This window comes from Vombatus ursinus, unplaced genomic scaffold (genome assembly GCF_900497805.2).
Source record: "Vombatus ursinus unplaced genomic scaffold, bare-nosed wombat genome assembly UNPS02014797.1, whole genome shotgun sequence".
In the NCBI taxonomy this organism is placed as follows: domain Eukaryota; kingdom Metazoa; phylum Chordata; class Mammalia; order Diprotodontia; family Vombatidae; genus Vombatus; species Vombatus ursinus.
In genome coordinates, this window is record NW_020954575.1 from 4671903 (window position 1) to 4689991 (window position 18089).

At 38.1% G+C, this 18089-nt stretch overlaps 1 protein-coding gene across 2 annotated transcripts in view; it reads right to left on the bottom strand.

The window, feature by feature from the left end:
- Positions 1 to 534: 534 nt before the first annotated feature.
- The window catches only part of GDPD1 (glycerophosphodiester phosphodiesterase domain containing 1), a 62491-nt gene continuing 44936 nt past the window's right edge, over positions 535 to 18089 (bottom strand). For both annotated transcript variants that reach the window (XM_027870457.1, XM_027870458.1), the window contains exons 5-10: positions 12325 to 12443; positions 11763 to 11852; positions 10045 to 10178; positions 7409 to 7468; positions 3888 to 3939; positions 535 to 1930 (exon numbers count right to left, since the gene is read on the bottom strand). In XM_027870457.1, the coding sequence (XP_027726258.1) occupies positions 1811 to 1930; positions 3888 to 3939; positions 7409 to 7468; positions 10045 to 10178; positions 11763 to 11852; positions 12325 to 12443 (575 nt within the window). In that variant the 3' untranslated portion in view covers positions 535 to 1810. The remainder of the gene's footprint in view (positions 1931 to 3887; positions 3940 to 7408; positions 7469 to 10044; positions 10179 to 11762; positions 11853 to 12324; positions 12444 to 18089) is intronic.

The window sequence follows — 18089 nt, forward strand, 5'->3', positions numbered from 1 at the left end:
CTTGCAAAGAACAATAAATACGTACTTCATTTTATTTGAACCTCACCAGTGACCCTATGAGGCAAGTACTGCAGATATTTGGATCTCAATTTCATAGATGAAGAAAACAGGCAGAGAAGTAATTAATATAATATAATAAATATAATATAATATAATATGATAAGGGTCAGAAGATTGGAGCCCAGGTCCCTATGGACTCCAGGTCAGGCACCTGTTCCTCCATACCACATTGTTATGTGGGGCACCTCATTACTTACTAGAGCAGAATCAATGAGATATTACTGTACACAGAATCAGGTGCCCTTGAGGTCCTATTTTTCCCTACTACACCTCCAGTCTTCCCATTAACTAAACAGTTACTAAGCATGTTAATTAGCTACTTCCTCCTTCCCTTTCCTCATTCGAGAAACAAATTTCAGGTGCATGGACTCCTTTTATCAATTAATTCACAAACTGTTAAGTTTAGTCAAAAATTTCAGAGCCTGTTTGGTACTATGACAATTAATAACAAACACACACCAAGAGACTTCTGCATGTCCTTGGAAAACTTTATTTCTGTTAAAAAAAAAAATGATATTTTTACCCTCATGAGAAAATGATTTACAAACGACAAGTGTCTGAGATCTCATCTGCCCTACCAGAGATCATGGTCTACTGCTGACCAGAGGTCAGAGGCTCCACCGATGACAAATACCCAAAAAAGAATAGAAATAGATTTACATGGAGTTATAGAAGAAAGGTTGAGAGAGTCTTAGAATGTTGGGAAATCTTATTTCCAGCTAACACTCAAAAGGGGACTACTTGGTTAGCAAAATAGTGGATACAGATGGGGTGGGGTTATCCAAAAGTATGGAAACAATGATGTCACCTTCTTTAACATAATGAAGAGGCTGAAGAGTCAGTGGTTTTGTACATCCAGAAATAGGCCCGCAAAATACAATTAGGCCTTGTCACAAATTGTAATCTTCCATCTCTGGGGAGGCTCTAGTCTCAACAACAACCTACAAACGTCTACTTTGCAATGTTTACAATGAAAACAAAGTTAGCCATAGAGTTGATGGTACATACGCACATACATACATACATATGTAAACACACACACACACACACACACACATATACACATACACACCCCAAATGACTTCAAATATTAGTCTTACATTCTTATTAATGAAAGTATATAACAATATCCAAAGAAAAATTAATTCAGTCTACAGATTTTGTTTCTGGTCAAGTGGTGATATTTTCAATTATTTCTAGGAGACTCACTACTGATCCCAGTGTGTGTCTTGTCAGATAACTACATCATTGGTTTCTTTTTTTTTTTTAACTGCTTCTTCTACTTGTTTCTTTTCCATTGTGCAGACTAGCAACATGTCCAGAAACAAAAAGCCAATTTAAGAATGGCTGCAGTTTTTCAATAATTTAGTTTTACTGATTAACTGATCTCAGCCCAGTGAATGTCAAGATCCTTCCAAGTCCTGGATTTTACCTAGTCTGTTAGTGTTAGTCTTTGATTTGCAAATTGCTTGCAATAGATAGAAGGCAGAAATCTTGATCCGCTATTCATCTTCTTCCTGCCCTATCCCAATCAATGTTAGCTTTCTAAACAAATCATGGACAAATGTAAAATCTGGAATATACTTTAAAATAAATATCCATTGTAGTTTCTACATTGTGAACTAGGCTTAAAAATGAGGTAATGAAACTCAATTGATTACATCTTTTACCATTCTGGAAATGGCTTATTTATGTGATGCTGAAAAAAGAATATTCCTTCATCTTCTTCGAATGCCTTTTTTAGGCTGACTTATGCATAATTACGTAAAAATTCCTTAAGCTTTGTTGGGTAGTCTGTCATCACCCCAGTTGCTCCCAAATCAAAAGCTCTTTTGTATTCGTGCTCTTCATTTAGGACCCAAACATATACCTAAAGGTAGAAGAATAAGCAAAAATGTGAAAACAAAGCACACTTTGCCTTAAACACAACAGCACTTCACCACTGCAATCCCAATGCATTTGGTCAGGAACCTTGTATGAAGTTTAAAAAAATTCATTAACCATTCAGAAAAATTCAACCTTGATCCCACTTACGGGGGGGGGGGGGGGGCGGGGTATCACGGTTGGGACTTCTTCCTCTTGATCACTCCCACCTTTACGTACATGAAAATCTAACTTCGGACAATACATCCTCTGTTCCCAACTCCCTCACATTTCAAAATAAATTTCCACTGAATCCTTACTAAAAAGAAGGTAGAACACCTACAGCCCCCTTCTGTCAACCATTCAGTGAGCCAGCAGCATCAAAGGCAGGGGAGTGAGGAAAAAACAAAAACCTTAACCCTGTTTTTCTGTACTATCTCTTTTCACTGCCAGACTTCTAAAAAAAAGTCTGTTTCTACCCCTTCGCTAGGCAGCTAGGTGGCGCCATAGTACACAGAGTGCTAGGCCTGATGTCAGGCAGATTTGTCTTTCTGAGTTCAAATCTGGTCTCAGACACTTAAGAACTGTGTGAACCCTGGGCAAGTCACTTGCCTTACTTTCCTCATCTGTAAAATGAGCTGGAGAAGGAATGGCAAATGAAAACCCCAAATGGGGTCACAGAGACTAGGACAGGACTGAAGACAACTGAATAACACCTCCTGACTCCTTAACTTTCTATACTCTGGCTTCTACCACCCCATCCCCTTTCTGTCTCCACTATACATCAGACCAGTCTCTTCAATGTCACCAATTAACCTCTTACTTGCCAAATATAATGGCCTCTTTTCCATTTCATCTTCCTTGATATCTCTGACACTGCTGATCACTGTGTTCCTACATGTTCTCTCCTCCCTTGGCTTCTATGACCCCCCCTTCCTCCTCTTCCTCCTCTTCTCTCCCTCCTCTTCTCTCTCTCTTCCTCCTCCCTCCCTCTCTTCCTCCTCCTCCTCTTCTCTTTCTTTTTTTGGTTCCTCCCACAGACTTCATTTAAGGAGGGTCCTTCTCATTCCTTCTAGGCTGTACTTTAAATCTTCTCTTCCATGGTTCTGCAACAGGTGCGTTTGCTTCCCAGTCCCACCCCAACCCTGCCTCCAGTTTTCTTTTATACATTGTCTTTCCTCATTAGATAGTATGTAAGCATCTTGAGCCCTGGGACTTGCCTGTTTTTCTTCTTGAATTTGTCTTCCCAGACTGTGCCTGGAACACAACTGTTCTAAAACTTACAGTCTTAAGTGAGTGTCTGGGTCACTAAGAAGATAGATGACCTGCCCAGGTTCACCCAGCCTGTGTCGCCACATGCTGAAATCCTCTTTCTTCAAGGCTCAGCTCCTGTGTCACCTCCTCCATGAAGCCTTCCCTGTAACCTTCCACTGCATGTAATTATATTCTTTCAAATCTGGCCTTAAGACTCTTACTAGCTATGTCAGCCTGGGCAAATCACTCCTCCCCTTTGCCTCAGTTTCCTCATCTGTAAAATGGGGATAACAAGAACATTTACCTCTCAGTGTTGTTGTGAGAAATCAAATGAGATAATAATTGTAAAGTGCATAGCACAGTGCCTGGCACATAGTAGGTGCTACATAAATGTTAGCTATGATTATTACCTTGTATTATAGTTGTTTATTTGTGTGCATTTTGGATTATAAACTCCTTGCAGGGAGGCATTATTTTGTTTTGCATCTTTGTATTCTTAGCATCAGCATTTGCCTTAGCAGGCATTTTAATAAATAATTAATTGATGTGGATTCCAAAATCAGTTCAAAGTTCTTGTCCCTCACTAAAAGTTCTTTTCCCTATGCTAAAATTAGCTATCCTAAAAAAAAGTTTAAATGAAAAAAAAATAGCTATCCTGCTTGTAAGAACATGATTAGAAAACAGCCTTTGTATGTTTTCCAGAAATATACCTGAATGCCTCGGGCAGTGAGGTGGTCAAATAAGGCTTTCCTCATTAGTAACCTATAAAGAAAAAACAGAATAGCATTTAGGACATCATCATCAACCCAGCATTTCCCTTGTGCCTAGCCAACAGCATAAGGTCACTCAGTGAATCAAATTCATTAAGCAACTACTATGGATACTGGGGATACTACTATGGATACTATGGACATTACTAGAGTACTGGGGATACAATAAAAACAAGAAAGCCCCTGCCTTCAGGGCACTCATATATTATCTGAGGAAATAGCCTATGTCCTCAAAAGCAAATTTTTTTTAAAGAAAGTCACATTGGGGTGGGGAAGGACTGGAGCAGCTGAGCTTAAAGGGAGCTAGGGAGTCTAGGAGGTGAAGGTGAGGAAGAAGTCCACTCAGTCCTGATGGAATCGAAGTCCTGACCACCTCTGTCCAGAAAGCTGCCCCAGCTTAAGGCTCCTTGTCACATATGCCAAGACTCCACTATACTTTATGTCAAATCCTGGGAAACCCCTGGAGCCTCTCCAATCCAGCTTCTCCTACTCTGGCTAGATACAGCAAGAGAAAACTAATCCCTCTTCTCACTGTTTGAACTAGAGTAGAAAGAGATGTACTACTGGCCTCTCAAGTTTTCAAAGAAAAACAAAGTTATGCCGTTGGGGCGTATGCCACAATTTGTATTCTAACTCCCCTACACTATGAGTTAAATGGGCTTCTGTGCTCTACCTTGAGAATCCACACCCCCACTGATGTTTCAATGGGAAAACGTGTTCTCAGTTCTAAACACCCCTGACTTACAAATGAACTTTTGGAACACAACATGTGTATCTTTAAAATTAGAGACTTCCTTCATAAGAAAGTATGCACCTGGATTTCAAGGCCAAGCACATCAATCAGAGGAAGTGAGATGCATCATAAATTATCAGTTTAAATGGGTATAACATTTGTCATTTATACTTTCCTTGTCTACCACAATGATAAACTAGAAGAAGCTAGCAAGAAAGGTGGTGAAAGAGCTGGTGTATAAACTGAACGTGACAGACCAATATTAAATTAAATATTTCAAATTAAAATTGGATCCTGAGGCACAGAGAGGAGGGCAGATTAGAGAACTTCCCAAGGCCCTGTGAAAGGAACATTAAGCAAACAACAGTTGGGATATAAGACTATTCATCTACTTCAAGAACCAGGGATCAGTTTTAGACAAAACAAAGTATAATTGCTTTACAGTCTTTATCTAAAGTGGAGTCAAGTTATCCTAGAAAGGAAGAATTTTCCACATCCAAAGAAAGAACTATGGAGTTTGAATGCAGATTGAGGCATACTATTTGCTCTTTTTTTTCCTTCTGTTTTGTTTTGTTTCCTCTTTCTTGTGGTTCCTTATATTGGTTCTAATTCTTCCTTACAACATGACAAATGTAAAAATAGATGTTTAATAGGAATGAATATGTATAGCCTATATCAGATTGCAGGCCTTCTTAGGGAGGGAAGGCGGAAGGGAGAGAGGGGGAGAAAAACGTAAAACTCAAAAACTTATGGAAGTGATTGTTGATAAATCAAAATAAATAAAAAAATTTTTAAAAGAAGGATTTTTCGGCAAATTAAAACAACTCTGAGGAACCACCTCACACCTATCAGATTGACTAATATGACAAAAAAGGAAAATGATGGATGTTGGAGGGGATGTGGAAAAACTGGAACACTAATGCACTGCTGGTGGAGTTGCGAATTGATCCAACCATTCTGGGGAGTAATGCCATAAAACTGTGCATACCCTTTGATCCAGCAATACCACTGCTAGGTCTATATCCCAAAGACATCAAAAGAAAGGATAAAGACTTATTTGTACAAAAATATTTATAGCAGCTCTTTTTATAGTGGCTAAGAATTGAAAATTGAAGGGATGCCCATCAATTGGGGAATGGATAAACAAGTTGTGTGGTATATGACTGTAATGGAATATTATTGTGATATAAGAAATGACAAGTAGGATGATTTCAGAAAAACCTGGAAAGACTTACATGAACTGATGCAAAGTGAAATGAACAAAACCAGGAAAATGTTATACATAGTTACAACAATATTGTTCTATGAAGAAATGTGAATATCTCGGCTATTCTTAGCAATACAATGACCTAAGACGATCCCAAAGGACTAATAATGAAGCATACTATCCACCTCCAGAGAAAGAAGATACTGTCTGAAAACAGACTAAAGCATGCTTTTTTTCACTTTCTTTCTTCCTTTTATTCTTTTTCTTTTATTTGAGTCTTCTTATACAAAATGACTAACATGGAAATGTTTTACATGATTGCATACGTATAACCTATATTTGATTGCTTACCATGCCAGAGAAGGGGAAAGGAAGGATAAAATTTGGAACTCAAAACTTAAAAAAAAATGTTAAAAAAATTGTTTTAACATGTATTTGGGGGGGAAATAAAATATATTAATTTTTTTAAAAAAGAAAAGAAGGATTTCTCTGAAGCAGACAATTACCCAAAGGAGGGCTTCCTTTCCATTTGTAGGATTTTTTCCCAGCCCCCTCTATAGAATCTTGATGTATATTTTCCCAGACAAACATTTAGAAACTTAGTAATTAAACAATGTGTTTTTCTACATGTGATAAATATACTTATTTCTTAACGTACCTTAACAGCTTCTGACTGTCACGGAATAGCAGGGAAAAAAACTATTTACTATTAGTTATTAGACCTGAGCTCTAGTTCTGGCTTTGCCGATATCTAGCTGTATGACTTAGGCAAGTCACAAACTGAGCTTTAGTTTTCCCCTTTTTAAAATGAAGGCATTAGACTAGGGGTAGCTAGGTGGCTACATAGAACAACCCAGAGTTGGGAGGATCTGAGCTCAAATTCAGCCTCAGACAGTCACTAGCTTGTGTGACCCTGTCATTTAACCTTTATTGAAGGAAGGAAGAAAGAAAGAAGGCATTAGACTATATGATTTCTAAGGACCCTTATAGCTCTAAAAATTCTATGATATTGCACATCCAGAGAAAGAGCTATGGAGTCTGAATGCAGATCAAAGTATAATTTTCACTTTTTGTCTTTTTTTCTGTTTTTTTTTTCCCTTTTGTCCTGTTTCTTCTTTTACAACATGACTAATGTGGAAACATATTTACATGATCGCACATGTATAACTTATATCAGATTGCTTGTTGTCTTGGGGAGGAGGGAGGAAGAAAAAAATTGAAACTCAAAATCTTCTAAAAATGGATGTTGAAAACTATCTTTACATGTAATTGGAAAAAAATGAAATATTATTTACAAAAAAATCTATTATATAGTTCTTTGACTCACTTAGTATAGAAGTCTTAAAGTGATTAACTTACATCCATTGACATACACTGCAGATATACAATACTTAAAATGTTTCTATTAATCTTTTAGTTTAAAATCACCTTCATTTCCAAATGCAATGGATACAAGAAGGGTATTTAATACAAAATTTTCTGAGTAAGCCATATTTTAAAAAAATAAATTAAAAAATGTACCTGTCAGCCAACCAAATGAGAAATTTTTGACTTTTTGATATGCCGTGAGGTTCCTTCAGTCTGAGAAAAAATAAAATTGAAACTATAAATTAACAACACAGCAATGTACCAATGTATTAAACAGCCTCCGCACCCCTTTACTCTTGGGCCCTGGCAACAGAAAGTTAACCTGAAACCAGCATTAACTATAACTTTAGAGACTGCCTCCTGGGAGCAGAGGTAAGGGAGGGGGAAGATTTATTATTCAGACTCTCTTCCTGTCCTTTCCTCACTTTCTTTTTTCATTAGTACTTTTTTCTCTTAAATGATCTATTGTAATCTAGCACAATTTAGATGCTTTACTCCAACAAGAGGGAAGTTTGTGCTACTAACTTGGTATAATTAATACTGGTACTTTTCTGTTACTTTCTTTTTTGGTATGAGACTCTTTTGGGGTTCCTATTATTATTACTCTATCTCATTATTTCCACCTTTAAGCCTAAAATAAGCTTTCTCTTCCATTCCCCAAATGCCCTTCTCCTGACTAAAAAGAAATATGTCATCTTGCAAACTAAAGTTACCTGAACTATGCCAACCATCTCTATCAGCACATCATGGATTCCATTCCCTGTCCCTCCCCCTAATTCCACTCTTCCTGTTTTCTATATGTTGTCCTTGCACTTTAGAGTTTTCTAGTAGGCTACCCACCTAAAACTGGGGATGGGGGAACCTGGGGACTAGAAGCCACATGTGGCCCTCTAGGTTCTTGGGTACGGCCCTTTGACTGAATCCAAACTTCACAGAACAAATCCCCTCAATAAAAAGATTTGTTCTGTAAAACCTGGACTCAGTCAAAAGGCCACATCCAAGGACCTAGAGGGCCACATGTGTCCTTGAGGCCACCGGTTTCCCATCCCTGATCCTAGATCCTCCTTTCTGGATCAACTCATCTTATATTTTGTTTCTCTATGAATCCAGTTTTTCTAAAATACTCTCAGTTATTTACAATATTGTCTCTCTCCCTCAGAACCTCCATCGTTTCTTACCCAATTTAATCCACCTGGCCCAAGCTGGAGCTCTCCTTCTTTTTGAAGGAATGAATCACCCTATTCCCCTTTAAGAGATTCTATGGCTCAAACTCAAACCAGCATATTAAATACAATTAGAGTCTTGCCCTAGGAAATCCCTGTAACTGTTCACTGAAACAACTAAAAAATAATTAAGGCTTCAAATTTACACATCAACATATTTACTGTTTCTCCCCTCGAACACCCAATCACTTCCTGGAAAGAGGAATCTATCTGCACATACATAAAATTCCAGGTCTCACTAGCATCTGCTTCTAAAGGAAACACTCAGAAATACTCATTTAAAAGAATTAAGATTCTATTCTGTGCTAAAGGAAAGCAGCCAGTCATGGGAGCAGAAGGTTAGAGGGAATTTGTGGCCTAAGTGCCAACTTAAAAAATAACACCATGAAGGAGGGAGCATACTTTTGTGAGGAGAGTTTTTTGTTTTTTGTTTTTTTTTTTGTTTTTTAGAAATGGCTACCAAGAGGAAACATGCTAATGAATATAAGTCAAATAAACAAAAACCAAATTGTAAAACTGAAACCAGAGAAAGTAAATACAACAGCATCCACTAATCTTTTTAAATGAATACTGCACACATAGTTATTTGTTATTTTTGTGTTTCTGCTTTGGGGTTGATGCAATATTTAATACAGGTAAAATCCCAACATAATGAATTCTGTAATCGCTCCAAATTCTTTTGTTGTGAGTGAATTGTTACAATGAATACATTGCCAGGTATCACATTCCTAGTCTGCAGGACCTTGAAATAGAGCTGATCTGTTTCTTCAAAAAGCAAGGCTTTGTATTCAGCAGGGGACTTGGGGAGGTATCACATACACACCTTCCCTACCCTTTTCTTTCTCCAAGCTCCAGATCTTTTTGGTAGTTGTTTTGGTGGGTGATTTGAGAGTCTGATAAACTTTTCAGGTGAGGCTGTTGGGATGTTTGAAGTGAAAAAGGATGAGTAACATTGAAGGGGCCAATGCTGCTTGATGGCAAGTAAGACCCCATATATTTATATTTTAACACATCCATCTCTGCCCCCCCACAATCAACTTTTTGTAAACATTAGTATAATAATAATAACTCATTTTAAGCTTTAAGGCTTTGCTCACAGAAAACTCATGAGGTGGGCAGGCAATACAAGTATTATTATCCACATTTTACAGATGATGAAATCAAGTCACAGACAAATGAAGTGACTTGACCAGGGTCACACCATGAGTATCAAAGCCAGAACTCAAACCCAAGGCTTCTGACTCCAAGGATCAGGTAGTTTTGCTTCAATTCAAGGCACCTCTTCTCCTTTCTTTCTCGTCCTACTTACAAAGTATGCAGCATAAATACACACAAAAAAATGATTGTTAACTTGGAACCACACTACGCATTTATTGTAGTCATTAAGAATTTACTGTGACTAGTGAAGTAGAGTAACAAAGTATCAACCTGAGTCACAGTAGAAAGTGGAAACGGGTTTGTATACAAAGATTTCTTTTCCTGTATCGATTTTTATGGGATTTTACCTGCAACTCTCCTGTCACTATAATGATAAATCACAAAAACAAAAACAGGGTGGCCACTTACTTCAATATTATAGAAGGCATTGGAATTTCAAAAAACTGCTCACAGATGGGCACAAAGGGCAAGAGGCCAGTGTAGAACAGGCCAAGAATGAGCAGAACACGTTGTAGACTGAAGAGAATGGGGATATCTGAATTCTACAAAACACACACGTATAATATTATGCATTATTTCACAACTACTTAACAAGACAGGCCTAGCAGGTAATCCTTAAAATTTCAGTAGGATACATATTAAAGCTTAATACAAGTATTCTCCAGTTATAAACAAGAGTCTTAAAAACATTCATACATATGAATGGCTGGCCCTTGGGATACTGAGGTTACCCAAGGCACTGGGTCCCCTTCCGGCAGACACGGCCTAGAGATACCTATGCATGAAGCACTCCCCAAGCCCACCACATGCCTTTCTTACTTCATGCAGGGTGGCCTGCAGGTGCCAAGGCTGAGGTTCAACTTAGTAAACATTATTAAGCACTCATATAAAAGTTAAAGTTCTCTAGGTCATCCCAACAAAAGCTTAAACCACAATACTGTATAATTGAATATTGTATAATTACCATGAAAATGAACAATTAAGTAGTAATGACTGGCAAGCTTAGAAAGTCATGGTATATACACTGTTGATTTTCAATAAAAGTTACTGAGTGAATTAGAATAAAACGTATGACTGAGTTACAAAGCATGTTGACAACTTAATTTTACAATGTTGTCAAGAGACCGGAAATAAAAAAGCACAGGGTAATTAGTCAGTTGGATGTATTAGGCAAAATAACCAGAGACACTGTCTCTGAAAATGTTAGGGGGGGGAGGTACTCTTGCTTATAATTGTTACTAAGAATTGTGATGTTTGAAAATAATCGATTACAGATCTGGGCTTTTTAGTAAGAATTTCCCCAAACCAGAGGCTTCTAGCTCTAAGTAACAGAGCTGGGACTGACCAGCTGGGGCTAGGTCTGCCTTCTCTCATTCTCTCTCTCTCTCTCTCTCTCTCTCCCCACTGCAGGTGACACCCCCCCACCCATCCAACTCATCATGCCCTGTTTGTCCCACATTGTATGTGTATCACACTCAACTCAGTAAAGGCTTAAACAGAATTCTAAGACTTCCGGATTTTCATATAGCTTTTCTATATAAAGAGGCCTTGCCAAATTTTTAATCCTTCATATTTTAGTACTTCTGCTTCTGATAGGGATGTGGACGGCCCTCTGGGTTGTATCCTATTTTGTAGACTCAAACACATAACACACTTTTTTTTCTGACCAGAAACTGTTCAGTTGGTAGAGTGCCTTGGACAGGGGGTAGGAGGAGAAGGAAGCGATCCTTAGGCTACAAAGCTTAAATCAGGATTCCCTTTCAGTTCCAAACAAACAGGAAATTTCTAATTAAAACAAACATCTAATGGACGCATGTGAACAAACAAATGGTTCTTTAAAAAGCAGGGTCTGTGGTCTCCCTTGGTTTTGAACAGAAGAATGCTATTGCTAAATACTCTTTTGTGATGTTACGAATTCTGAGAACTTAAAGATGAATGGCCCAAACCTGAGGCCTCCCCCATTAAGCAAAATGTTTCTACCATCTCTGCTGACCCATTGCTCCCACCCAATGCTATGCTTTTTTCCTAACTGCTGTGGAACTACTAGAAAAAAAATAACCACTATAATCTTTCCTAGGCACAACACCAAAAGAAGTGAATAATTCTGGTTTTTGGAGGGAGCTTACCTCTTTGTGACATTTTTCTACAATTTCATATTTGGCATTGCCCCACACTGTCAAGTGTTCTCGTTTGTACTGAGTCACCAACTCTGAAACCTGCATTTGAAAAATCAAAACACCTCACATACTTGTCCAATTCTACTCACATTGTTTTCATTTTAAAAAAAGATTTCATCCCCACCCAACTCTATTTTAGAGAAAGTGAGTGATCTAAAATTAAACTATCTGAAACACCAAACCATGTAACTTGAGATTCTCTCACAAACTAAAAATTATTTACATTTCTCATTTTTTCTAATTAATTAAAGACTAAACATAAATTCCTGCCTAAATAGATATCAAATGCAGAAACTCATTCAAAATGGCCTAAGTCAATTACTTAAATAGCAAATGGCTAGGCCTTTAGCTTTAAAGTTCATTCTAAAGATAAGCTCTCCCATAAAAGGACTTTAAAACAACAATGATTTCTGAACCATGATATGGATCACTTACCCTAGTTCCATTTGGGTTGTAAAGTCTGATGCAACATAGCCAGAGGAAGTAATAAAGTTCATAATAAAAAAGATACCTTCTTAATCAGCACATTGTTATTGACTTTGATATCAATGTTCACTGGAGTGTGAGGAAAGGCCTCGAAAACTTCCTTCAGTAATGGAATGCGTTTGTCTTCTCCCTCACTTTGTCTTCCTGCAAAAATAAGAATTATACCACATAATACAATGGCATCCAGCCCTACAGATCAGAGGGAAGTAATCCTGCTCAACTATGGAGGGCATATTTAAGCTCATCTACCTTAATGATATGAGAGTTAGTTCACCTCAAAGCAATCAAGCACTACACTTGCATCTAATTGGTAGAATCATGTCCATTATCTTGCTACTTGGAAAAAGGCAGAGCTTTGAAGAGGCTTTTCTAAAATATCTTCATCACCACCAAAAATTCTTGTTCTAAAATGTCATCAATTGTTTCTTAAGTTACTGAGGCTAACAGCTGAATGTTGAGATAAGGTGAAGAGAAAATCCAGGTTGTTAGATGAGAAATCAACTCAAAGAAAAAAAACATTTCATGAAAAACTAGAAGCATCTTCCACCTGACAATACTCATGTGGGAAGGAAACTCAAAGTAATCTTTCCATTTTACTTTCCCATAGACCTTTTGGCCCTGTTCATTTACCCAACCACCATGAGCCGGGTCAGTTGTATTCCCTTTCCTGTCTGCACAGCTCCTTTTAATACATCATCTCAAATCCTAAAGCAAATGAAAATGTTAATTTTTTTTTCTATTACAGATCTACAAAGTCCACTCATTAGTGTTTTTATAAGAGAAGCAGCAGGTGAATGAGAAAAGATTGATCTGTATTTTGAGGTGTCTGGAAAAAATTATCCATAATCTAACTTAATGATAGCTAATATTTCTATAGTGTTTACTATGTGCTAAGTGCTTTAAAACCTATCTCATTTGATCCTCACAACAACCTTGGGAGGTAGGTGCTATTATTATCCCCATTTTACAGATGAGGAAACTGAGGCAAATACAGGTGAATTGCCCAGAGTCACACAGCTAATAAGTGTGTTAGACTGGATTTGAATCCAGACCCAGAACTTTAACCACTGTACCACCTAGCTGTCTTCAACTTAAATTTTCAGTTGATATTCCCCAGACATAGATAAAATAAAATCAGCATGACAACCAAACATAATTCTCACACGATGTGAATAATGGTCACCAGAACCTTCAGTAAGGTGGGATCCAGGGCGGATATTAGGAAGAGGGAAAAAATGTGAATTAGACAAAGAGCAAACAAGCAAGAATGGCTGGGTAAGGATTAACCTCAGCACTCCATTAAAGAGTAGAGGTACATGGGAAGAACAGGGCACATTAGAGGAAGGGAGAGAATTTGGAACTCAAAATTTTTAAAAATCAATGTCAAAAACGGTTTTTACATGGAATTGGGGGAAAATAAAATACTAAATAAAAAATCCTTTCAAAAAAAAAAAAGTTGTGTTCAAATTAGGTAGATGTTAAATTAAAGGCTGTCTAGGCCACCAGAAAATCTAGGACAGTTCAGCAAGGGAGGTGGACACACAAGAAACTCAATGACCAAATTAAAGAGTTTTAAAAGACACATTAAAAACGTGAAAGCTGGGGCAGATCAGAATAGTGTCAGACAGAACACAAAAGCTGGTGAGGAAATGGTGGGTTTTTTTTGTTTTTGGTAAAGAGGTACAAAAAAGCGACAAGACCAGCACTTAGAATGGGGGGGGGCGGAGGGGGAAGGAGGATGAATAATGAATGAGGAAGGAAAGCAGAGCTACTCAACTTATGTTAAGTTTTTTTAGGCCATGCAGAATGAATGGTCCTTCAACGAGAAATGATACAACTGCAAAAAAAAAAAAAAAAAAGGCTTATAGGGAGTTGAAACCAGTTGAGAGGATTTTCAGGGTCCCTGCTATAGCTACAGCCCAAATAAGCTACCACAGGATACAGACAGAAAGGAGGTAAGTGGGCCTAGATGAGTTCTGGTCTATATCCTAGGGTGCTGAAAAAACTAGGAACCTTTTACCTGGTTAGACCCCATGCCTAGAATGCTCTCCCTCTGATATTTCCTAGAATATCTCTTCTCATCTCTTAGGCTCCCAGGCTTCCTTCAGGTCTCAGCTAAAGTCCCACCTTCTGCAAGAAGCCTTTCCCTGTCCTCTTTAATCTTAGTACTACCCCTATTTCAACTGGCCTGTATATTTATCTTGTTTGTACATAATAGTTTGCACAATGTAGACCTTATTAAGGCAGCTAGGTGACCCAGTGGATAGAATACGAGACCTGGAGTCAGGAAAATTCATCTTCCTGAGTTCAAACCTGGCTTCAGACACTTACTAGCTGTGTGACCCTGGTCAGGTTACTTAAATCTGTGTGCCTCAGTTTCCTTAACGGTAAAATGAGCTGGAGAAGGAAATGGCAAACCACTCCAGTATTTTTGCCAAGAAAACCCTAAATGAAGTCATGAAGTTCAGATGCAACTAAAAAGGACCAAACAACAACCTTTTGTATATGCTTAGATACTTACACACCATCTCCCCTATAGGGAGATAGGTGGCACAATGGATAGAGTACCAGGCCTGGAGTCAGGAAGGCTCAACAACAGACTGAACAACAAATCAGATTTGAAGGGAGCCCCTAGGTGGAGAGCCCCAATAATCTGCACTTTGCCTCTGCTATAAAACATTAGCTGACATTTAGATTGTGCTTTATGCTTATCAAAGGGCCCTCAACTCATCTGACCCTCACAATCTAGAGAGGCAGATAATACAGAGGTCAGGAAAGGACAGAAAACTTACAGGAATCTGATAATCAGACTCCTGAGGCCATAGCAGTAGTTGGCAGCCAAAGCCCCACACATTTTAGTTTCACTCAAGTGTTCTGCAAGTCTAGTGGTTTGAATTATAAAAGGTTCAGCCTGGGGGCAGAATGGCAGGTGGGAGAGAGCGAAATGGTTTTCTGGAATTTAAACTACCTGCAGCAAGCTTCCTATTTCTTTTTTTTTTTAATTAATTTATTTTGACTTATCAACAATTACTTCCATATGCTTTCGAGTTTAAAATTTTTCTCCCCCATCCTCCCCAAGACAGGGCACAATCTGATATAGGCTATACATATACATTCCTATTAAACATATTTTCACATTAGTGATGTTGTAAGTAAGAATTAGAATAGGAGGAACCACCAGAAAGAGGAAACAAAACTCAACAGAAGAAAGAAAAAAAAAATGCAAATAGTATGCCTCGATCTGCATTCAAACTCCATAGTTCTTTCTTTGGATGTGGATAGCATTTTAAATCACTAGGCCTTTGGAGACTTCTTAGATTGTATTCAAGTTTCCTATTTCTGACCTCTTAGAGGGAAATTGTGTTTTATATCTTCTTATTCTAGAATTCTATTATGAAGTTTTAAAACTTGAAATATTAATTTTAATTGGATATTTATGAGTGCCTGCTGCATTTTAAATAGGAAAAATCTTAAATCTGAAGGAAAAACTAGCAACCAGGACAACAGGTTAGGGGACTTGCCTAAGGTGGGACTTGCAGGGGGTATGTGCTGATAAAAGTTTAACTGATCTCCGGGAAAACAGAAAATGAGCACACTTTTAAATTTAATTTGCTTTATTCACATTTTCTCCACTTTCTTAAGTCTAGACAATCAAAAAACAATAAATCAGACGCAGATTTAACCTACAGGCCAGCGACCATATGTACTACTATCAGGACTTGTGGGATATCTATAGATGTATAATCCAATATCCATTTCCTCACAGAAAGGCAGGTACTAAGGAACAAGGGTGGGCCAAGATCACAGACAGTACCTAGGGCTTTGAGCTAGGCCAGCAGCTCAGGAACACCCAGAGCAGATCATAGACTGAACCCCAGGCCCAGGCCAATAGCTAAGGGTCTTCCCAGAGGTGCCAAAATCCTAAACTCGGTAACTAGAGCTCTAAGCTAAGCCTACATACAGCTCAGAGATGTCAGAAATGATTTTTGACTCTGCCCCAGCATGGGACAGCAGTCTAGAATTTGGAGAAAGACTCGGAGTAGACTCAGCACCTAGAGTACCTACATTGAAGTCTCCCAGAGCAGATCTTGCTCACTCCCTCAACCAGGAAAGCAGCATAGTGTGTGTGTGGGGGGGGGTCCCCCCAGAGGGGCTGAGATGACAAACTTAAGCTCCGAGTTCCCAGCTAAGCTAGCAACTCCAGGTTGACCAGACCAGATGGGCTAGATGAAAGCCTATATAAAAAAGAAAGAACTATTACAAGGCTCAAGGATGCCCAAGACATAAACCCAGAAGAGGAAAATAATTCCAAAACATTTACAAGCAAAACCTAAAAGAAAAACATGGTTTGCCCTCAAGATCAAATAAAATTCCTAGAAAAAATGTTTTTCAAAAAGAGTTGAAAAATGAAACGAGTGATAAAGGAAAGAAACTAGAGGTATGGAGGAGAACCTTGGAAAGAGAATTAACAGCTTGACATAAGAAGTACAAAACCTTATTCACCAAATAGCAATTAATCATCCCTTGAGGCAAAGAAGTATTAAAACAAAGTCAAAAGATTAAAAAAAAAGGAGAAAATAAGGCAACACATATCAATAACAACTAACCAGCAAAACAGATCGAGAGATAATTTTAGAATCTAATTTTAGAATTACCTGAAAACCATGACCAAAAAAAGAGCCTGAATATCAATCATAATTTAAGAAATTATGAAAAAAATAAGGTAAGCCAGCACAGCTTCATTTAAAAGTATTCAAGTCAGACCAATCTCATTTCCTATTTTGACAGGGTTGCTAGGCTGGTAGGTCAGAAGAATGCTGCAAACATAATTTACCTTGATTTCAGTAAAGCATCCAATAGTCTGATGAGGTGAAAAGACATAGATGAGAGGGCTACTTAGAACCTAGGTCTCTTAGAAACAAAGAGCAAAGAGAAAATAGAAAAAAATCCACTTCTCTACTCCTGAAAGAAACCTCAAAATGATAACCCCTAGGGACAACATAGCCAAAATCTAGAACTATTAGGTGAAAGAAAAAAATACTGCAAGCAACCATAAAGAAAGAATTTAAGTACTGAGGAATCATAGTCAGGATCATACAAGATTAAGGAGCAAAGAACATGTATTCCAAAAGGTAAAAGATGAAGGCTTACAACCAAGAATAACCTACTCAGCAAAAACTACAAGGGGAAAATGGACCTTTAATGAAACAGAGGGCTTCCAAGCATTCGTGATGAAAGACCAGAGCTGATTATAAATTTTGAAAAATAAACACAGGAATAAAGAGAAATGTAAAAAGTGGCTATAACTTTGGAACCTGAAAATGCTCATCCTTATCTCATTGTGTCAGAGGATCTTCAGAGTGCCACCCATGGACAATGTGCCTTGCCGGGCTCAAAGACTTTGTGCTTTGGCTGTCTTGGGCACACAGGCCTTTAGCTAAGGCAGACACTAACTACTGGGAGATGAGCTATGAGAGAATAACATTGGTGGACACTGGGTCTCTGTAAAGGATCCCTGACTGGGAGGGAAAGTGTACACTACCCTCATGGAAACATAAGCCCTTCCTTCTGGTTTTTGCATGGCAACTACTTGCTATGTTCTGACCTGCTTCTCATATGAATGAAATCAAGTAGGACTGCCTATGCTTATATAGGGTAGGGCATTTTGGGGATTATGATTTTGAAACTTGTACTTTACAATGCCCTCAAAGGTGCTCCCATATGTACTACTATCAGGACTTGTGGGATATCTATAGATGTATAATCCAATATCCATTTCCTCACAGAATT